At 34.2% G+C, this 16,792-nt stretch overlaps 2 protein-coding genes across 11 annotated transcripts in view; one reads left to right on the top strand and one right to left on the bottom strand.

Annotated features, from left to right (window-relative positions):
• LOC127846506 (uncharacterized) overlaps nucleotides 1-4,160 on the bottom strand; it is a 69,310-nt gene extending 65,150 nt beyond the window's left edge. For 6 of the 7 annotated variants that reach the window (XM_052377791.1, XM_052377795.1, XM_052377797.1 and 3 more), the window contains exon 1: nucleotides 4,061-4,160. The gene's annotated coding sequence lies outside the window, so the exon portion shown is untranslated. Of the gene's footprint in view, nucleotides 1-3,140; nucleotides 3,163-4,060 lie in introns of those variants that run through there. The other variant, XM_052377792.1, reaches the window with a different exon arrangement.
• A 6,769-nt stretch (nucleotides 4,161-10,929) lies between these two features.
• LOC127846465 (uncharacterized) overlaps nucleotides 10,930-16,792 on the top strand; it is an 86,213-nt gene continuing 80,350 nt past the window's right edge. For 3 of the 4 annotated variants that reach the window (XR_008033515.1, XM_052377719.1, XM_052377718.1), the window contains exons 1-2: nucleotides 10,930-13,161; nucleotides 13,350-13,440. Coding sequence is in view for 3 of the 4 variants with exons in the window: in XM_052377719.1 (XP_052233679.1) it covers nucleotides 13,111-13,161; nucleotides 13,350-13,440 (142 nt within the window). In the remaining variant the exon portion in view is untranslated. The remainder of the gene's footprint in view (nucleotides 13,162-13,349; nucleotides 13,441-16,792) is intronic. The other variant, XM_052377717.1, reaches the window with a different exon arrangement.

Genomic DNA, 16,792 nt, shown 5'->3' with positions numbered 1-16,792 from the left:
TAAAATTAAACAAGCATTCCCTATCACTCCAGAATTATTGCTAAAAATTTATTTAGCTTTAGATAAGTCTGATATAAATTACATTGTTTATTGGTGCTTGTTTGTTTTTGCATTTTTTCTGTTAGCTAGAAAATCAAATTTGGTACCTACAACGACTGAAGATTTACTTCATAAAAGGTTCTTATTAAGAGAGGATGTTTCTATTGATAAGAATAAATTGTTGGTTTCTATGAAATGGACAAAAACTATTCAGTTTGGACAACGTGTATTGGTTACACCATTGGTTGTTGTCATGAACTCTCCGCTATGTCCTGTGGCAGCTTTTAAGAATATGGTTAGTAAGATTCCCGCTGGACCTGGATCGCCTCTATTTATATTGAAGTCAGGAAGACCAGTCACATATAGTCTTTATCTCAAAAAGCTTCGAGAAGTACTTGCTAAATGTGATGTCGATCCTAGAGCATACTCGACTCATTCTTTTAGGAGAGGCTTTGCCTCTTTTGCTTTCAAATTAAATATATCAGCTGATAAAATTCAGCTTTTAGGTGACTGGTCATCTGACGCGTATAAAAGATATTTGCATATGTCTTTAGAAGCCAAGATTGACATTGCTAGCCTTATTTCTGAAAAATTGTGAATTATGTTTAAACATCATATGTACAAATGTATTCATATTTCTATTTCCAGAATGTAGGCGTAGTGGTTTATTAATACACTGTTTACAAGAATAACTGGTAAGCACTGTTTTAGTGTTTGTTATGCATTGTGCTTTTGCAGAGCATGGTTTCGTTTCTTGCTTCGCTTAATTAGATAATTTGGTTTTTGTTATCTATGTTTTTTAATTATTTTTTTTGCATGCAAATTTTGTTTAGTTGATGTGTTGTCTTTATATGTGGGTTTATTTCTTATTGGCCTATGGTTGGGCTTTATATGAATATTCTTTGAATTATTACATTTGAACTGTTACATTTGTATTGTAATTAAATGTTGATTCATCGATTCGCTGTGTAACAAGGACAAATAAAATTTGATTATCATTTAAATGTTTTATTTGTGTTTCAATATGAACTCATTCTAAGGATCGAACGGTTATTAGAACTTAGAATGATTTCTGTTTAATAATAACTTGCGGAATACAATTGGCTAATTTTGATACGATTAAAATGTTTAATTGTCTTGACAAAAGTTCATGTTGTCAAAGATTCTATTTTTATCTAAGATTATCTATTTTTAGACAGGTGATATGCACTCATCTTATTTCTGATTGGTCGATTTAATATCTCGTGCGCACGGTATCCGTGAAGAAGCTTTCATACTTGTTTTTGTTTTAGATGAAATCACAGCGTTAAAAAATTTACTAGAAAATAATTTTTATTGCCCTAATCCCTCCCACCCTTATGATTGACAAGTTATCATCGTTTGATCTTTAAATCATTTAAAAAAATAAGCCAGTTGTACAGAATGTATATGTATAGATTATATGTTTAAGTCATGTTTAATGGTAATTGATTATTCAGTTATAGGCATATTGGTTTATCATTGCGAATGGTAATTAATTAAGAGTTGTTTAGTTCAGTCATTGCAGATGAGAGATTAAGGTTTTTGTGTGCTTTTGTAAATATATAAAGGTAAACTTGTGTTAAATGTAAATTTAATGATGTATATTTGTATTTATTGAATTTGTAATGAAATGTTTCGAGTTTGTATGAATATTCGATATGTTGCTGTACTTTTGTTTGTGGCTTTATATGAATATTCTTTGAATTATTACATTTGAACTGTTACATTTGTATTGTAATTAAATGTTGATTCATCGATTCGCTGTGTAACAAGGACAAATAAAATTTGATTATCATTTAAATGTTTTATTTGTGTTTCAATATGAACTCATTCTAAGGATCGAACGGTTATTAGAACTTAGAATGATTTCTGTTTAATAATAACTTGCGGAATACAATTTGACACACAACGAACGACAGACAAAACGCTATCCGAAAAGATCCCCATGGACACGTTGAGCTCACGTTAGCTCAAAACGGGTGGTTGCTAAAGTTATACATAACAACTTGTTAAATGATACAAATGTATATAAAATATTGTACCACATATAAACACGTGAAACAAAACAAACATAAATGACAATAGAATCGCTTAACGTTTAAAGAGATAAACTTGAAGCTATAAATGTACTGCCTTGCTGACAGAAATCTCGCATTGGCATTACGGAAGAACTTCAAGAAAACGGGCATTCACATACCTTTTATACTAGATCCATCAGTTGGTATGCCCTAACAACTGTCATCATTGATTTTGTAAGAATTAAATGAATTGGTACGTTAATGAACCATGCAATTAATTGCTTAAGAGTAAAATGTCACGATGCGCTCCAGTAACAATTAATTGAAAAAATCGACCATGGTCGATTTTTTCAATTAATTGTTACTGGAGCGCATGCAAATGTTTACATCTTGGGACAATTACTGTGTTTTTTTATTGATACATATATTCAATCTCCAGCAATTTCCGTTTTAACTTAATCGGTTGGATTAGTTATTTCTGATAGTAATTGAGTATATTCGCATCTTCAAATGCATACGAAGGTTTCGACTATTGTTCTTTTTTAATTCAAATTTTCTACTTTGCCCAAACACAGTGATTACATAAACAATTAGTGCGAATCACCGTCAACACATTACTTAGATGCCACGGACACAGTTCAACAACGTATATAAAGTAATGAGCTGACCTTTAAATAGTGTAGGTATTCAATTTAGGTGTTATTTAGTCCTTAACGTAAATTAATTATAGCTAAGTGTAGTTACGTGTACATATGGGCTGTTAATAACCAATTATACATTTTACTAATCTAAGCAACTTCCACCATCACCAGTTATGTTGCAAATATATAAAAAAAACAATGTCAAAATCAATGTTGAACAGTTGTTTACATAAATATTTCAAAGTCATCTCGGAGAAAATTGCTTACCGGTACACTCTATAAATATATAAAATGCATTGCTATCTCACCCCAAGGAGGTTCGAGCTATTTTTCTTAATGTTTCCGTTTGTTCATACCGTTTTTCTCCAGTTTTGTAACGATTTTAGACATTTTAATCCGCGAAATGTTTTCAAAGCCTTACCTGCGTAGATACGAACCACTTGAACCTGACTTGTCTAGAAAGTGATAACAAGGAAATGTCTCCGTTATTATAGATTATAGTTTATCTCGTATCTCCTCGACCAATGTATGCATTGATTGCAAAGAAGAATCGATATACATTGTCAATACAGTAATTAATGATTACCGGTGTCAATATAATCCCGATCGGCTTATCAGAAAGTGTCTCACGATGGTTCAAGGTGACATTTTTCATGTAACTAACGAACATAAGCTATAATTTATTGGTTTGTAGCAAACACGCAAAAATAAAGTTGACGCTAATTACACAATAGAGTCATGTGCTCCTTTTCCTATTGTAGCGCCGGTAATTCTAGCCTTTGTGAGCGCATTCTTTTAAAACATTTGTTAGGCAACAGCTGACATACAAAGGATAAATTTTAGATAAAACAATTATACAAAGATGATAAAATGAATGACAACACGAAGAAAACTAAGACAATGTTAATTACTAACACACACATCCACACACTCATAATTATTGAGTCGCGTTCTGAGAAAACTGGGCATAATGCATGTACGTAAAGTGTCTTCCAATATTAGCCCGTGCAGTCCGCAAAGGCTAATCAGAAACGACACTTTCCGCTTTTATGGTAGTTTTAGTTTCAAGGAAGTCCCTTCTTATCGAAAATCAAGTTTAGGCGGAAAGTGTCGTCCCTGATAAGCCTGTGCGTACTGTACAGGCTAATCTGGGATGACACTTTACGCACATGCATTAAGCCTAGTTTTCTAAGAACAAGGCTCATATTGATCAGTCGATATGAAGTGAATTGATCTTTTCAATTTAATTAACATATCTTTGTTCCATCTTTTTAACAAACATGAATTAAAATATTTATATATATTTTATATATTAATTTAATATTCATGAACATAACTTACCACAACCCTGGAAATATCAGACTGTGTAATTTCCAAAAAAATATTGCTTAAGACGCCTGTTTTAAAACATCACATATGCGTGTCATCTTGGTTTTACGAGTGATAAAAAGAAAGCAAAAGAGAAATTCTATGATTTATCAGCGGACCCATGCTGGCACCTGCCTACGTCAGACATTGATTTCTTGCGCCGATGTGCTCGTCAATCATCTATGGCCTGCAGTGTCTTTGTTGCGTGCTTATCTGTTATAGTGACTATCATCTGGAGTGATCATAAGGCGTAAAATTGCATCGCCCATTTGAGCCTCGTTCTGGGAAAACCGGGTTTGATGCCTGTGCGTCATGTGTCGTCCCAGATTAGCCTATGTAGTACGCACGGGCTAATTTACAGCGACACTTTCCGCGTTTACTGTATTTTTCTTGCAAAGCCAGTATATTCTTAACGAAAGCAAGATTATGTGGAATAAGCCTAAGATGACTGCAAATGCTAATCTGGGACGACACTCTACACCTTTGCATTAAGCCTGATTTTCCCAGAACGCGGCGTATTTAACAAAGGGTAATTTCGATTATTATAGCGTTTTGCAGTACTGAGAGAAAGTAATTCACGTCGCGAGATGCGATTCAACAAGTACAAATCAGCTTTGAAACAAAGGACATTTATTGTATTAATACTTCATACCCATTGATAAATAAAAAGCAAAACGCGTTTATATTAAAAAGAAATCAAGGAAGTCAAACAAGATTAGGGCTAGCAACAATGATTGCTGGCGAACAAATAAGGAATTATTATTGTGTTGGCTTCCACCAACCTCTCTAACCCTATTTTGTGCACGAACCCTAAACGTGTTTGGAATTCCACCTTGATTATTTTTGCTAACGTCGAGCAGATTCATTAAAATAAGTTGTACATATGTACGGAAATAATGCCGAAATATGTTCTATACAGATATGGATGATCGTTGTTATTGAAAAGTATTAAAGTTGATTAATAACAAGTACACTAGTCTTGTACAAAAGTAACGGAAAAGCAATATCCAACATATCTACCATATTTTTTCTCTAAATATGGAACAACAACATTTATTTGCCTCATTAAATCCCAAAGGTCTCACTGTCAAAAACTGTATTTCATGACGATTTTTCCTACTTTTCGGTTGCACCCGCAGTTTTACATGTATTTTTTTTAAACATTCACAATACATAGCGACTCAGCATATAGTCTACGAGGAGCATCTGCGTAATAATTAGACTGATTGATAAATGTTTTAAGTCAAAATACCAAAGGTCTTGGAAAAATAGTTCCTGCAAAACGATACGCTTGGTATATAGGGTGCAGGATCGGCGAGGTTCACATGTGTTTACACACGAGCTGGACAGAATGTAAACACACCGTTAAGAACTTTATTTTTGCAAATATCTCTAGTTAGTGAAATACTTTTTCAAACATCTTTAGTGCATGAAATAAGTATATCTTGCAGTTTGTGCCGATATCTTAAGATTTAAGAATACATGTATACCATTGAATACGTTTGAAATCGGTGCCAAAAGTTCATGGTTCACAACCGAGTGCATCAATGCTGTCCACATTGAATTTTTTTTATCAAGAACACAGGCTTAGTAAATAAAGTAATTTTGATGTTTTTCACATTGCAATAAGCAGCCTATAAACAGTCTTTTATGCACTAGTTGAAAATCTTAGGAAAACTTTTTGTCAAAAGTTATTTAAAAAGAGCACCACTTACCGGTGTGTTTACATCCATCTACATTTAATTGTGAACCCCACACAGTCAAGTGATACTGCACCCTAAAGAGGCTGTCATCCGAATAGTGGCTGTATATGAAAGGAAAGTTCCTCAAACAGCCATGGAGCATTCCCGGCTTTCAAAGATTACTAAAGTTGTTATTTTTTAATTACACAAAATCATGCATGCTTTAACAGGGTTCAGGATTACGTGACTTTGTGGGTTTTCCCAATTAAACGTTAATGGATTTAGCAGACCGGTAAGTGGTGATTATTATTTCCCAAATTACTTTTTAAAACAATTTTTCTTAAGAATTTCAACTAGTGCAAAAATGCTTATGGCTATGTGAGATACACCATAATTACTTTATCTAATAAGCATGAATTCTTGTTAAAAAATTCTACTTTTACTGCATACATGTATACGGCTATGCAAAAGGCAAGGTGATTTTTTTCACCGATTTCAGACGTATTCAACGATTTATTCTAATACCTTAAGATATTGACACAAACTGCAAGAACAACTGTCATTTATGCACTAAAGGATTTTGCAAATGTATTTACTATAATTGAGATATTTGCAAACATAAAGTTCTTAACAGTGTGTTTACGTTCTATCCAGCCCGGGTGTAAACCCCTAAAAACCCCGTTGATTCTGCACCCTGTTAACGCACCACCACTCTTCTTCACTGTTTTTATTCGTATGTAAGAGTAGCCGAACTTAAGTCGTTTATTGATGAATGACTGAATGTCGACTGCGATCTACAACATACGGAATACTGTTATTGCCATCGTGGTTACACATAAAAATCCAGAGGGCTACAATGCGATAGTGCGATAGTACGATTGCGACACTGCGATAGTACGATGTTGACAATGTTACAACGCGACAGTACGATGGCGACAATGCGATAGTACGATGGCGACATTGCGACAATACGATTGCGACAGTGCGATAGTACGATGGCGACAATGCGATAGTGCGTAAATACGATGACGACAGTGCGACAATACGATGGCGCCAGTGCGATAGTAGGATGGCGACATTACGATAATACGAAGACGACAGTTCGAAAACGCGATAGTACGATGGCAACAATGCGATACTACGATGACGACAGTAGGATATGACTATCGCATTGTCGCGATCTTACTATCGCATTGACGCCATCGAACTATCGCGTTGTCGCATTGTCGCCATCGTACTATCGCATTATCGCCATCGAACGATTGCATTGTCGCCATCGTACTATCGCACTATCGCATTGTCGCCCTCTGGATTTTAATGTGTAATCACGGTCACCGTGGCACTAACGGTATTCCGTAACAAACCCTCGCAACTGTTGAGTGTATAGCTTGAACGGAGTTTACATGCAGTCTTGGCTCGATAGCGGGTACCGGCGATTTTAAAGACGCTATCGTGTATAGCACATTATTTGTACTTTTTTCATTTGGAACTATCTGCTACTGATTGTGTGTTCAATACTTATTTGTTATGACATTTTTTTCAAACTGTAAGCCAAAATTGTGAAGGTCTGAAACGATAATTCATAAATGGTTACGTGTACTTTGACACAAACTCACAAACGCATTACCGAACTGTGTCTCCACGTGGTTTTAAAAATAGTAGCCAATACAAACGAGAGAGGATTATGTGTCAAGGAAGTTAAACATGTGTCAAATAATGAACCAGAAGAAAAACACGTTTTTGTATTGTGTGTTGCAAATGTTTCTTACATATGTGTGATAATTACAACTTACCGTTGTTGATGCACTCTTTAAAAAGATCGTCAGCTTTACACGATTGCTTGCGCAAATGTCTTCTTCTTCAACTAGGTAATGACAAGTGTTGTGATTTTATTCTATTCTTACAGCAGATTTCCTCTTTTTCAATACAGGACTATTTTACTACTGGCTCTTAACTTATGAATCTACATTTTTTTGCAGACAGTATATGTATCACCCCTGTATGAGGAATAGGGCATTTTATTCCCTTGTTGTTTCCAATATCACACCCCTGATGTATACTGCTACTACAAGACTGTATTACATATATTTCCATAGGTATGGTTTGCTGCATATGTTATTTGTCCAGATTTTAACATATCGGTAGTGCTACTTTTGCTCAGTTATGGTGTTGTTCAATGATATGTGGATATTTTTCGTGCAATATTCCTTACCTTTTCAAACTTTTGCTTAAAGCTAGGCTATGCGTTTGTCTTGTTATATAATCACAATCACATTATAAAATGTAATCATTGAAAACACACAAATGTACCCGTATCCTGATGTGAACCGTTTTTGTATCGTACAACAACAAAACATTAGCTTGCTTATTTAGGTGCAATAATTGTGTGAACTCATAATACATTTATTATTATCTATTCTCAAAATACTATAAAATTCTCGTCATCATTATCAACCATATCATCATCATCATCATCCTATCAACACCATTATCACTAATGTCATCATCATCATAATCATCGATAAAAACATCAGTGTTATCCTCATTAATCTTAACAAATGCTTTCCATAAAAATAATAACCGAAAGACAAAATAAGAGTGGTTGTGTTTATTTGACAGTACTTTCGAATAAAACAAAGAGAGATTACAAATTATTAATTACAATTTGAAACATAAAATGAATACCTTAATATTCTCCACCATGATATATACCACTCGAACTGTCATTTTACTGAAAAGATAAATTTGCAAACGTTTGTAAAAGCAATAAAAATATTAGTTTCAAGCAAAATCGGCACATTTCGGCTTTCAATAACGGTCAACTGACCACACAAGCCAACTGGCTTATCCTCATCTGGCACACTATGGCCTTCTAAAAACGGTCAACTGACCACTCGAATAATACAAAAGAGAATAAAAAAAGATACAATAAAAACACTATTTATACAAATAATTATAATTATATAAAACATAATCATATTCATAGTAATAATGATAACATATTCCATAAACCATACCTTTATGTTCTCCAATATTTAATATACCATTCGAACAGTCAGCTACTGCAAAAAAAATGCAAGGATTGTTAATTCCATGTAAACATGCGTTCTAAGAAAGTTCTGTCAGCTGACAACACACGAAAACTGGCTTTCACACATCAGATCGACTGGCTTTTACAAAACGTTCAACTGACCATACAAACCAACTAGCTTTCCAAATCAGGCCCAATGGCCTTAAACAAATTGGTCAAATGACCACAAGAGACAAACACAAATAACAATACATAACTTACTAAAAATAAAAAGCATTTTCAAATCATTTTTACCATAATAACTTATAGTGCCTTTACATGTGCTACCAACAACACACATTATAATTCAAAGTACACATACATTTTTAATAAAACTTACTTTTTCACAAATCTAAATTTAGTGACACCGATAATCGGTCTTTCAAAGAATCTTTTACATAACCGTCTTTAGTGGAAACACTTTTCCATCTACCATGCCTTTGCCACAGTCTATCCACAGTGTTATTATTAGCACCTATTGATGCTCCACCAGCACAAAAAGAATGACGTTCATATGTAGAAAAAACATAACGCGATAGATATAACTTATTCTAAAAATATCATTTATAGTAGAATAATTAATATGCTTATCATTAAAGATCTATTTAAAACCTTGTTTAAAATTACAAAAATAAACTGGTCTTAACACATAGTCAGTACATAAACATGCAATTTCTGCAACACACAAATACTTTTTAAACAATTTCACAGGACAACTCTCTGTATTCGTTCTTGCAATCAAAGCTGTATTACCTTCTATGAAAATGTCCGTTTTTTACTATTCAGCTCTAATTTCACAATCGTTATCTAAAAACACCACGTCTGATCGTTTAGCTCACACAATTTCACTTATTCTGAAAAAAACCCAGCATACGATAGGATAAATATCGTTACGTCTTTCAGCTTTTGCAACCGTTCTTTCCTTTGCTTTACGGATTTTCCTGTCATCCTCAGAAACAGATGCATAATCAATCATTTCATACTCATTAACTGAGCGCCAACCTGATGAACTGTCAGCAATTCTAATGATTTCATTACGATGTTTAATTTTATTTTTAAGTTCCTTCATTAATTCAATGGCCTTGGACACATCTTTCAAAGAAAGGGCTTAATCACTATTAAAATCAAATTGCCTTTTGTTCCCAATGTTATTAAACGAAACAGTACTATCAAGTCTATCCATTTTCCTTGAATTTGCCGCAACCCATTCTGCTTCCAGTTTAAAGTCCTTTCGACGGTCAGACAATTTTCTGTCCAAAAGGCTCTTAATTTCTGTCATGATTGACAAACTGCCATTCACCCTTTCGTCCTCCTTGTCCATACCTTGTGCCTGTCAAATATACCCCTCGAATGGCGACTCAATAGATTTGCGAATCATATAAACCCCAAAACGAGAAACCCTAGCGTTTTCGCGCTAAATCCCACACGAAAAAACGTGCATTTTTCGCGCTAAACCGTTACCATAATCTCCCTTCTAAATAACATTATAAAACCAATACAATACCGTATTTATCAAACCGAGAATGATTTCATATAAAAACACATTGAGGCAATAAATGTGATCAGTCCCTTACAATGCAATATATTGAACTCGAAAACTTTTAAAGTCTTCTTACAGTAAGTTAAGTTGACCAAATAGTGAGTGTTAAAGTAAGTTTTTTGTCTGAAACTTGTTGATAATCGTCTTTCATCGGTTACCAATATTGTGCCATTGTATTAATAGAATATATGATTAAATATGATTGTTTGTAATAATTGCCAAAACAAAATTCATATATAGAGATAGTTTCATTACATTTGTTCTGCTACATCTCAGAGGAGCAGAAAAACGAAAGTAAGCGTCTGAAGTCCATTCCGTTAATGACTTTGTTGAGTGTAACAGATCTCGTTTGACGTGGATGTCTTTTTACTGTCAGTTTCAAAATAAATATTTTCCTGTTGCGTTTCTAGTTGTAGTTTCTATTCACAGTTTGACAAAACACGGTTCCGTTCATATTGACAAGCAGACTGTTTTCGCATTTCTCTAACCATAACATTTCAACTTAAAATCTGTTATCACTATGATGTTTACATTCTCAAAAGCTCGATAAAATTGACATGGCTCTTGTGAACTCCATACCGGTCAAGGGAATGATGATGATGACGATGATGATGATGATGAGGAGAAGAAGGGGGAGTACGACGACGCCGCCGCCGCCGCCGCCGCCGCCGACGACGATGATGATGATGATGATCATGACGATGATGATGAAGTCGAGGAGGAGGAGGAGGATGAGGAGGAGAAGGAGGCGGACGATGATGATGATGATAATGATGATGATGATGATAATGATGATGATGATGATGATGATGATGATGATGATGATGATGATGATGATGATGATGATGATGATGATGATAATGATGATGCAGGCAGTGAACATTTTAATAAATTGCCTTTCAAACCCGTTCACACGCCTGAACGATATGTACTTTTATTTTGGTAAGTACATCGGTAATCGCCTTTCAAACCACACTGACACATCAGAGCCGACAAAACGTTAAAACAAATGCCGGAAGAAGTTGAAATTTATTTGTCTTGTTTTTATTTGTAAGTGTTAGCTCACAAATAATGTAGAGGCAATTTTGCATGTCAGTCTGCGTTTAGTACGCCAGGAACCGTAACCACTGCCTGTATGGATAACTGCAGTAAAATTAAGCAGACGACGAATGCTAGGAGCGTCTGCTCTAACCACCGCATCTGCCTGTTTATAATTCCCACTGGTACACTACATAGTGTGTATGTATTCAACAGTATTTAACAGCTTGTAAGACAACGATGGCCAGTCTATTTATCATTGAAATCTGTACATATTGGCTGCTTTCAGGGAAATTGGGGCTTTATACATGTCAAATAAGATTAGCCTGTGCACGCTGATAAGCCTTTGAAATGCGCACAGGCTAATCAAGGACGACATTTTCTGATATTGTGGTGTTTTTCGTTTAAAAAGAATTTCTGGTACTTGGATGACATTTATTCATATATATTAAGACCTATTTTCCTAAAATGAAGCTTACATTATCTTTTTTATTAATGATTTGAAACAAAAACACACTCGATCTGGGCTTTAAGACACACTCTTTATAAATTTGAATGGATTGTGGTCATATAAAAACTTGCGATATAAAAAGCTTTAACATAATTTTGAAACTGAGTTTCGTCTAAGATTATACAACAGCGAACAAATTCAGTGCCTTCAACGCTTTGAATTTTTTCTTGGCGGGTACAAACTTGTCGGGTTTGCGTCTGTGATTTATTGCTCTGGCGTGTTGGTGGGTTTGAAAGGAGAAATCACTATGGCACGCAAAAAGGCATTCCTTCGTGTATCATTCTGGCGGGCATATTTGTCCTTCTTATGTGTTTTCGTTTAATCGCTTTTAAATCCTCCACGTGAACACGCTATGACGATAAAGATACGATACCCTCGCGTGAAGATAAAGGTATTATAACTGAAAAAAATAACGAAATGCAAAATGTTTAATTAGCTATAGTGAAGATCCTCACGTCGATCCAGTGTTTTTACATCTTATAATCAAATAATAAGTCTTTATCAATAAAATAAACTAGGGACCAATACAAGTTCGCCTCTACCTTTGGTCGTTCCAATTATGGGTTTGATATAAATCAGTTAAAACTAATAATACATTGTTAATCAATCTCTTGAGACCGACTTTTAGTCCAAAGGTCTTATCCAAAGGTATTATCAAATTGCGGTTTCATCCTACTTTGGCACAAAATTACAGTTTTTGTTTAACATTTGTTTTCATAACAATTTGAGTGGTAAGAGATACGCCTTTTAAAGTTTCTGTGGCATGACAAACGCTTATAAAATAAGACATAATATCATCAGATCTTAAAATAAACTGAAATGTTTAAGCATACAGAAATCCTCCCCACTGTGAGGTGGTGAGGTGTTGTTTGTCATTGACAATTCATTTTATAACGATTTGGGTAACTGCCAAACATCGAAAAATTTGTATAGACTTATTGATTAAGAACACAGTCATACAATGAAAGTTTTTTGCGCATATTTTTTGCGATTGAGCTATCGTTAAAATTGACATACTTCATATTATACAAATTCGTTGAACAAGTCGGAAAACTGCATTTAAAGAAAAGGTTTATTAACTGAAAAGGAGATTACTCTTAGAAGATCTATATCATTTGCAACCGAGTTGGGAATGCGAGCTTTACATGCGTTTATTGCTTAACTTCTTTGGATTGTTAAAAAATGACGAATCTGTCTGTGGGTTGTTTAATTATAGGTGTCTTACTTATGAAGGTAACGAAGCTTTTTATAATTAATCAAATTTTGTTATACAAAGAAAAAAAAAGCAGAAGATAATTATTCAATAAAATGTTATTAATTTGTGTACATTACTATGTTATGGTTTATGTATACACGATGATAGGAGTACAAAATATATTAGACTAATTAAACTTGAAAGCTAATACTAGTTATTTTTACAGGTGAATAATTGCAACACAGCTTGTTCATCAGCAGCTTTGGGCACTACTTGCCGAGACACGAGAAAGGACACGAAGGGAGACACTGGTGAATGTAAGAAACTTATGTTACTATTCGTTTGTTAATTAGCCAATACAAGTAGAATTCCCATTCATCTATCGTGCGAAAATGTGTAATATTACACTTTACATAACCACTATATGTATTTTGTCCAGTGACCGAAGTATATCACAGGGTAACATTTTTATTACTAAGTACATGCCTATAGAAATGGTAATTACACATTTTATACTGTTAACAAATTTGTTGAAAGAAGAGGTCAATATTGTGTAATGTTTCAAAGTGTTCATCAGTTTTATATCCCATAAATAACAAAAAATGCGAGAATTCAAATTTAGGATTATTTAAAGTTACTTGTTGGTCTATTTTATGATTTTTATTGAACTATACTATTATTATTAATATTTATGTCTTCTTCTTCTTTTTCTATTTTTTTTCTTCTTCTTCTTTTTCTTCTTCTTCTTTTTATTATTATTTATTTTTATCATTATTATTATGATTATTATTATCATTATTTTCATTATTATTATATTCATTATTATTATTATTATTATTATTATTATTATTATTATTATTACAACATTTTCAAGCTCTTTATCATATATAACAAGCTATGAATCTATTACAATGGTCGTTGGGGAAGGAAATTTAAATTGTGGAATCTCAACACTTCAACTGCAAAAAACATCATTATTATGGACACTCTCTGTGTTCTCTGTCTCCCTAAGCCTCTTTGGTCCATTTACTCTGGTGCTGGATTGATTTCCTCTCTTTGTGGCAATAGTTACCTTGTGATGTTTTCTGATAATTGTCTAAACTTTTGTCTGCGTCTGCTGTGTTCCAACGTTAGAAGGAAAAGGAAGTTCTAACAGCTGGACTTATGCATTCTGGGACTGTAACTCCAAGAGTGACAACCAGCTGTATTTCCTTTCAATTACCCGGTTGTGGTTATGTCCCTTAGAACCAAGAAAACTTACTCTTCTATACTTACTGATTTCACATCCAAATTGATTTAAATTGGATTATTGAATATAAAATTCATATTATCAGTATTATTATTATTATTATTCTTACATTTTCAATCTCTTTATCATATATAACAAACTAGGAATCTATACGTTTCCATTTTGATCATTTGATTATTTACACAGCAATACAAACAATACCAATTCACAGCATAAACATATGGAAATATAAAAAGCAACAATTTTACGGTTATTCGGCGAAAAGCATTGATGACACCGATTGCCTAATTAATGGCGCAATACACACATACTCCAATACAATGTTTTTGTGCGTCCGTGCGTGTGTTCATTGTTTTTTTGGTTCGTTTGTTCGTTCGTTCGTTCGCTCGTTCGTTCCTTCATTCGCTTATTCATTCGTTCTTTCTTTCTTTCTTTTTTTATTTCATTCATTCATTCAGTCAGTCAGTCAGTTAGTCAGTCAGTTATGACAGACAGACAGACAGACAGACAGACAGACAGACAGACAGACAGACAGACAGACAGACAGACAGACAGACAGACAGACAGACAGACAGACAGACAGACAGACAGACAGACAGACAGACAGACAGACAGACAGACAGACAGACAGACAGACAGACAGACAGACAGACAGACAGACAGACAGACAGACAGACAGACAGACAGACAGACAGACAGACAGACAGACAGACTCCCTTACTCACTTTCTGCCTGACTGCCTGACTGACTGACTGACCTGACTGACTTGACTGACTGACTGACTGACTTACTGACTGACTGACTGACTTACTGACTGACTGACTGACTGACTGACTGACTGACTGACTGACTGACTGACTCACTGACTCACTGACTCACTCACTGACTCACTCACTGACTCACTCACTCACTCACTCACTCACCTCACTCACTCACTCACTCACTCACTCACTCACTCACTCACTCACTCACTCACTCACTCACTCACTCACTCACTCACTCACTCACTCACTCACTCACTCACTCACTCACTCACTCACTCACTCACTCACTCACTCACTCACTCACTCACTCACTCACTCACTCACTCACTCACTCACTCACTCACTCACTCACTCACTCACTCACTCACTCACTCACTCACTCACTCACTCACTCACTCACTCACTCACTCACTCACTCACTCACTGATTGACTGACGCACTGACTCACTGACTCACTGACTGACTGACTGACGCACTGACGCACTGACTCACTGACTAAGAACATTTACAAAAGAACCAATACAAGAACAACAAAAAAACGAACTAACAAACAAGCCAACAAACAAACGAACGAACCAAACAACGAACGAACCAACAAACCAATGAACAAACACACGAACGCAAAAATGCACGAACGCACAAACGAACGCACAAACGGACGAACGGATGGAAGGAAGACATGAATGAATGAATAAATAAAGCAATAAATAAATAAATAAATAAATAGATAAATAGATAGATAAATCAATAAATAAATTATAATAAGTAAATAAATACATAAATAAACACATAAATAAATAATACCCTGTTCCGTTCACTCTTCTTGTTTGTTATTATTTTTGTATTGCATACTTAAATATAATTTAACTACCAACAAATTACTAGTGTTCTCAAAATTATGAATCAATTGTACATTTCACAGGTATGAAAAATAAGCCACACGGTAACAAGATTCACTTAAGTATGTATTATATTTATATATTATATATGTATATATTTATATCTTAAAATGTTCCAAAGTCTTTGAATAAAAATGACAGCACAGTGCACGATTTTAATAATGCATACATCTACTATTCCGCGACATGTATCAATTATTTATTGACTGATTTTCTATCTAAGATCCGCTTAAACTTATTACTTTTAAAATTATTATTCACATTGTATGTCAATGTGTAAACGAAAGTATTTGAAAAACTAAAATCTCTTACATAAATTATTCTACCGTACTATTTTTTTCGGTGAATCGTAGACATTTCTCGCTGCAGCCCAAATATTCTGGTTACTATTGTTTTTATGGGTCTTTGACGGCATTAATATTTCAACTTTTAGATAACCTCACTTGTATGCAATAAAGAACACAATATGAGCAAATAAGTGAGAATACAGTTAAATATAACGTATAGCTCTTTATACAGTGATAACTTTTATTAACATTTTATTTGATATAATCAAAAATCAAATTGATACCAACGAGTTATAAGTTTACATGGAAATATTTTTTATAATTTCGGAATTTCATAAATAAAACGTCATATTATTCATATAAGTATTGTTTTTTTATATGTTACCTTTCCGAACATAAGAACGGTCATGAATTTTTTTTTAAGAGAGAAAACACTAGCTCACCAGGGACGTTTGATTAGAATTACAGTT

The sequence above is a fragment of the Dreissena polymorpha genome, chromosome 9 (genome assembly GCF_020536995.1).
Source record: "Dreissena polymorpha isolate Duluth1 chromosome 9, UMN_Dpol_1.0, whole genome shotgun sequence".
Lineage (NCBI taxonomy): Eukaryota > Metazoa > Mollusca > Bivalvia > Myida > Dreissenidae > Dreissena > Dreissena polymorpha.
This window is presented reverse-complemented; position numbering and strand designations above follow the sequence as displayed.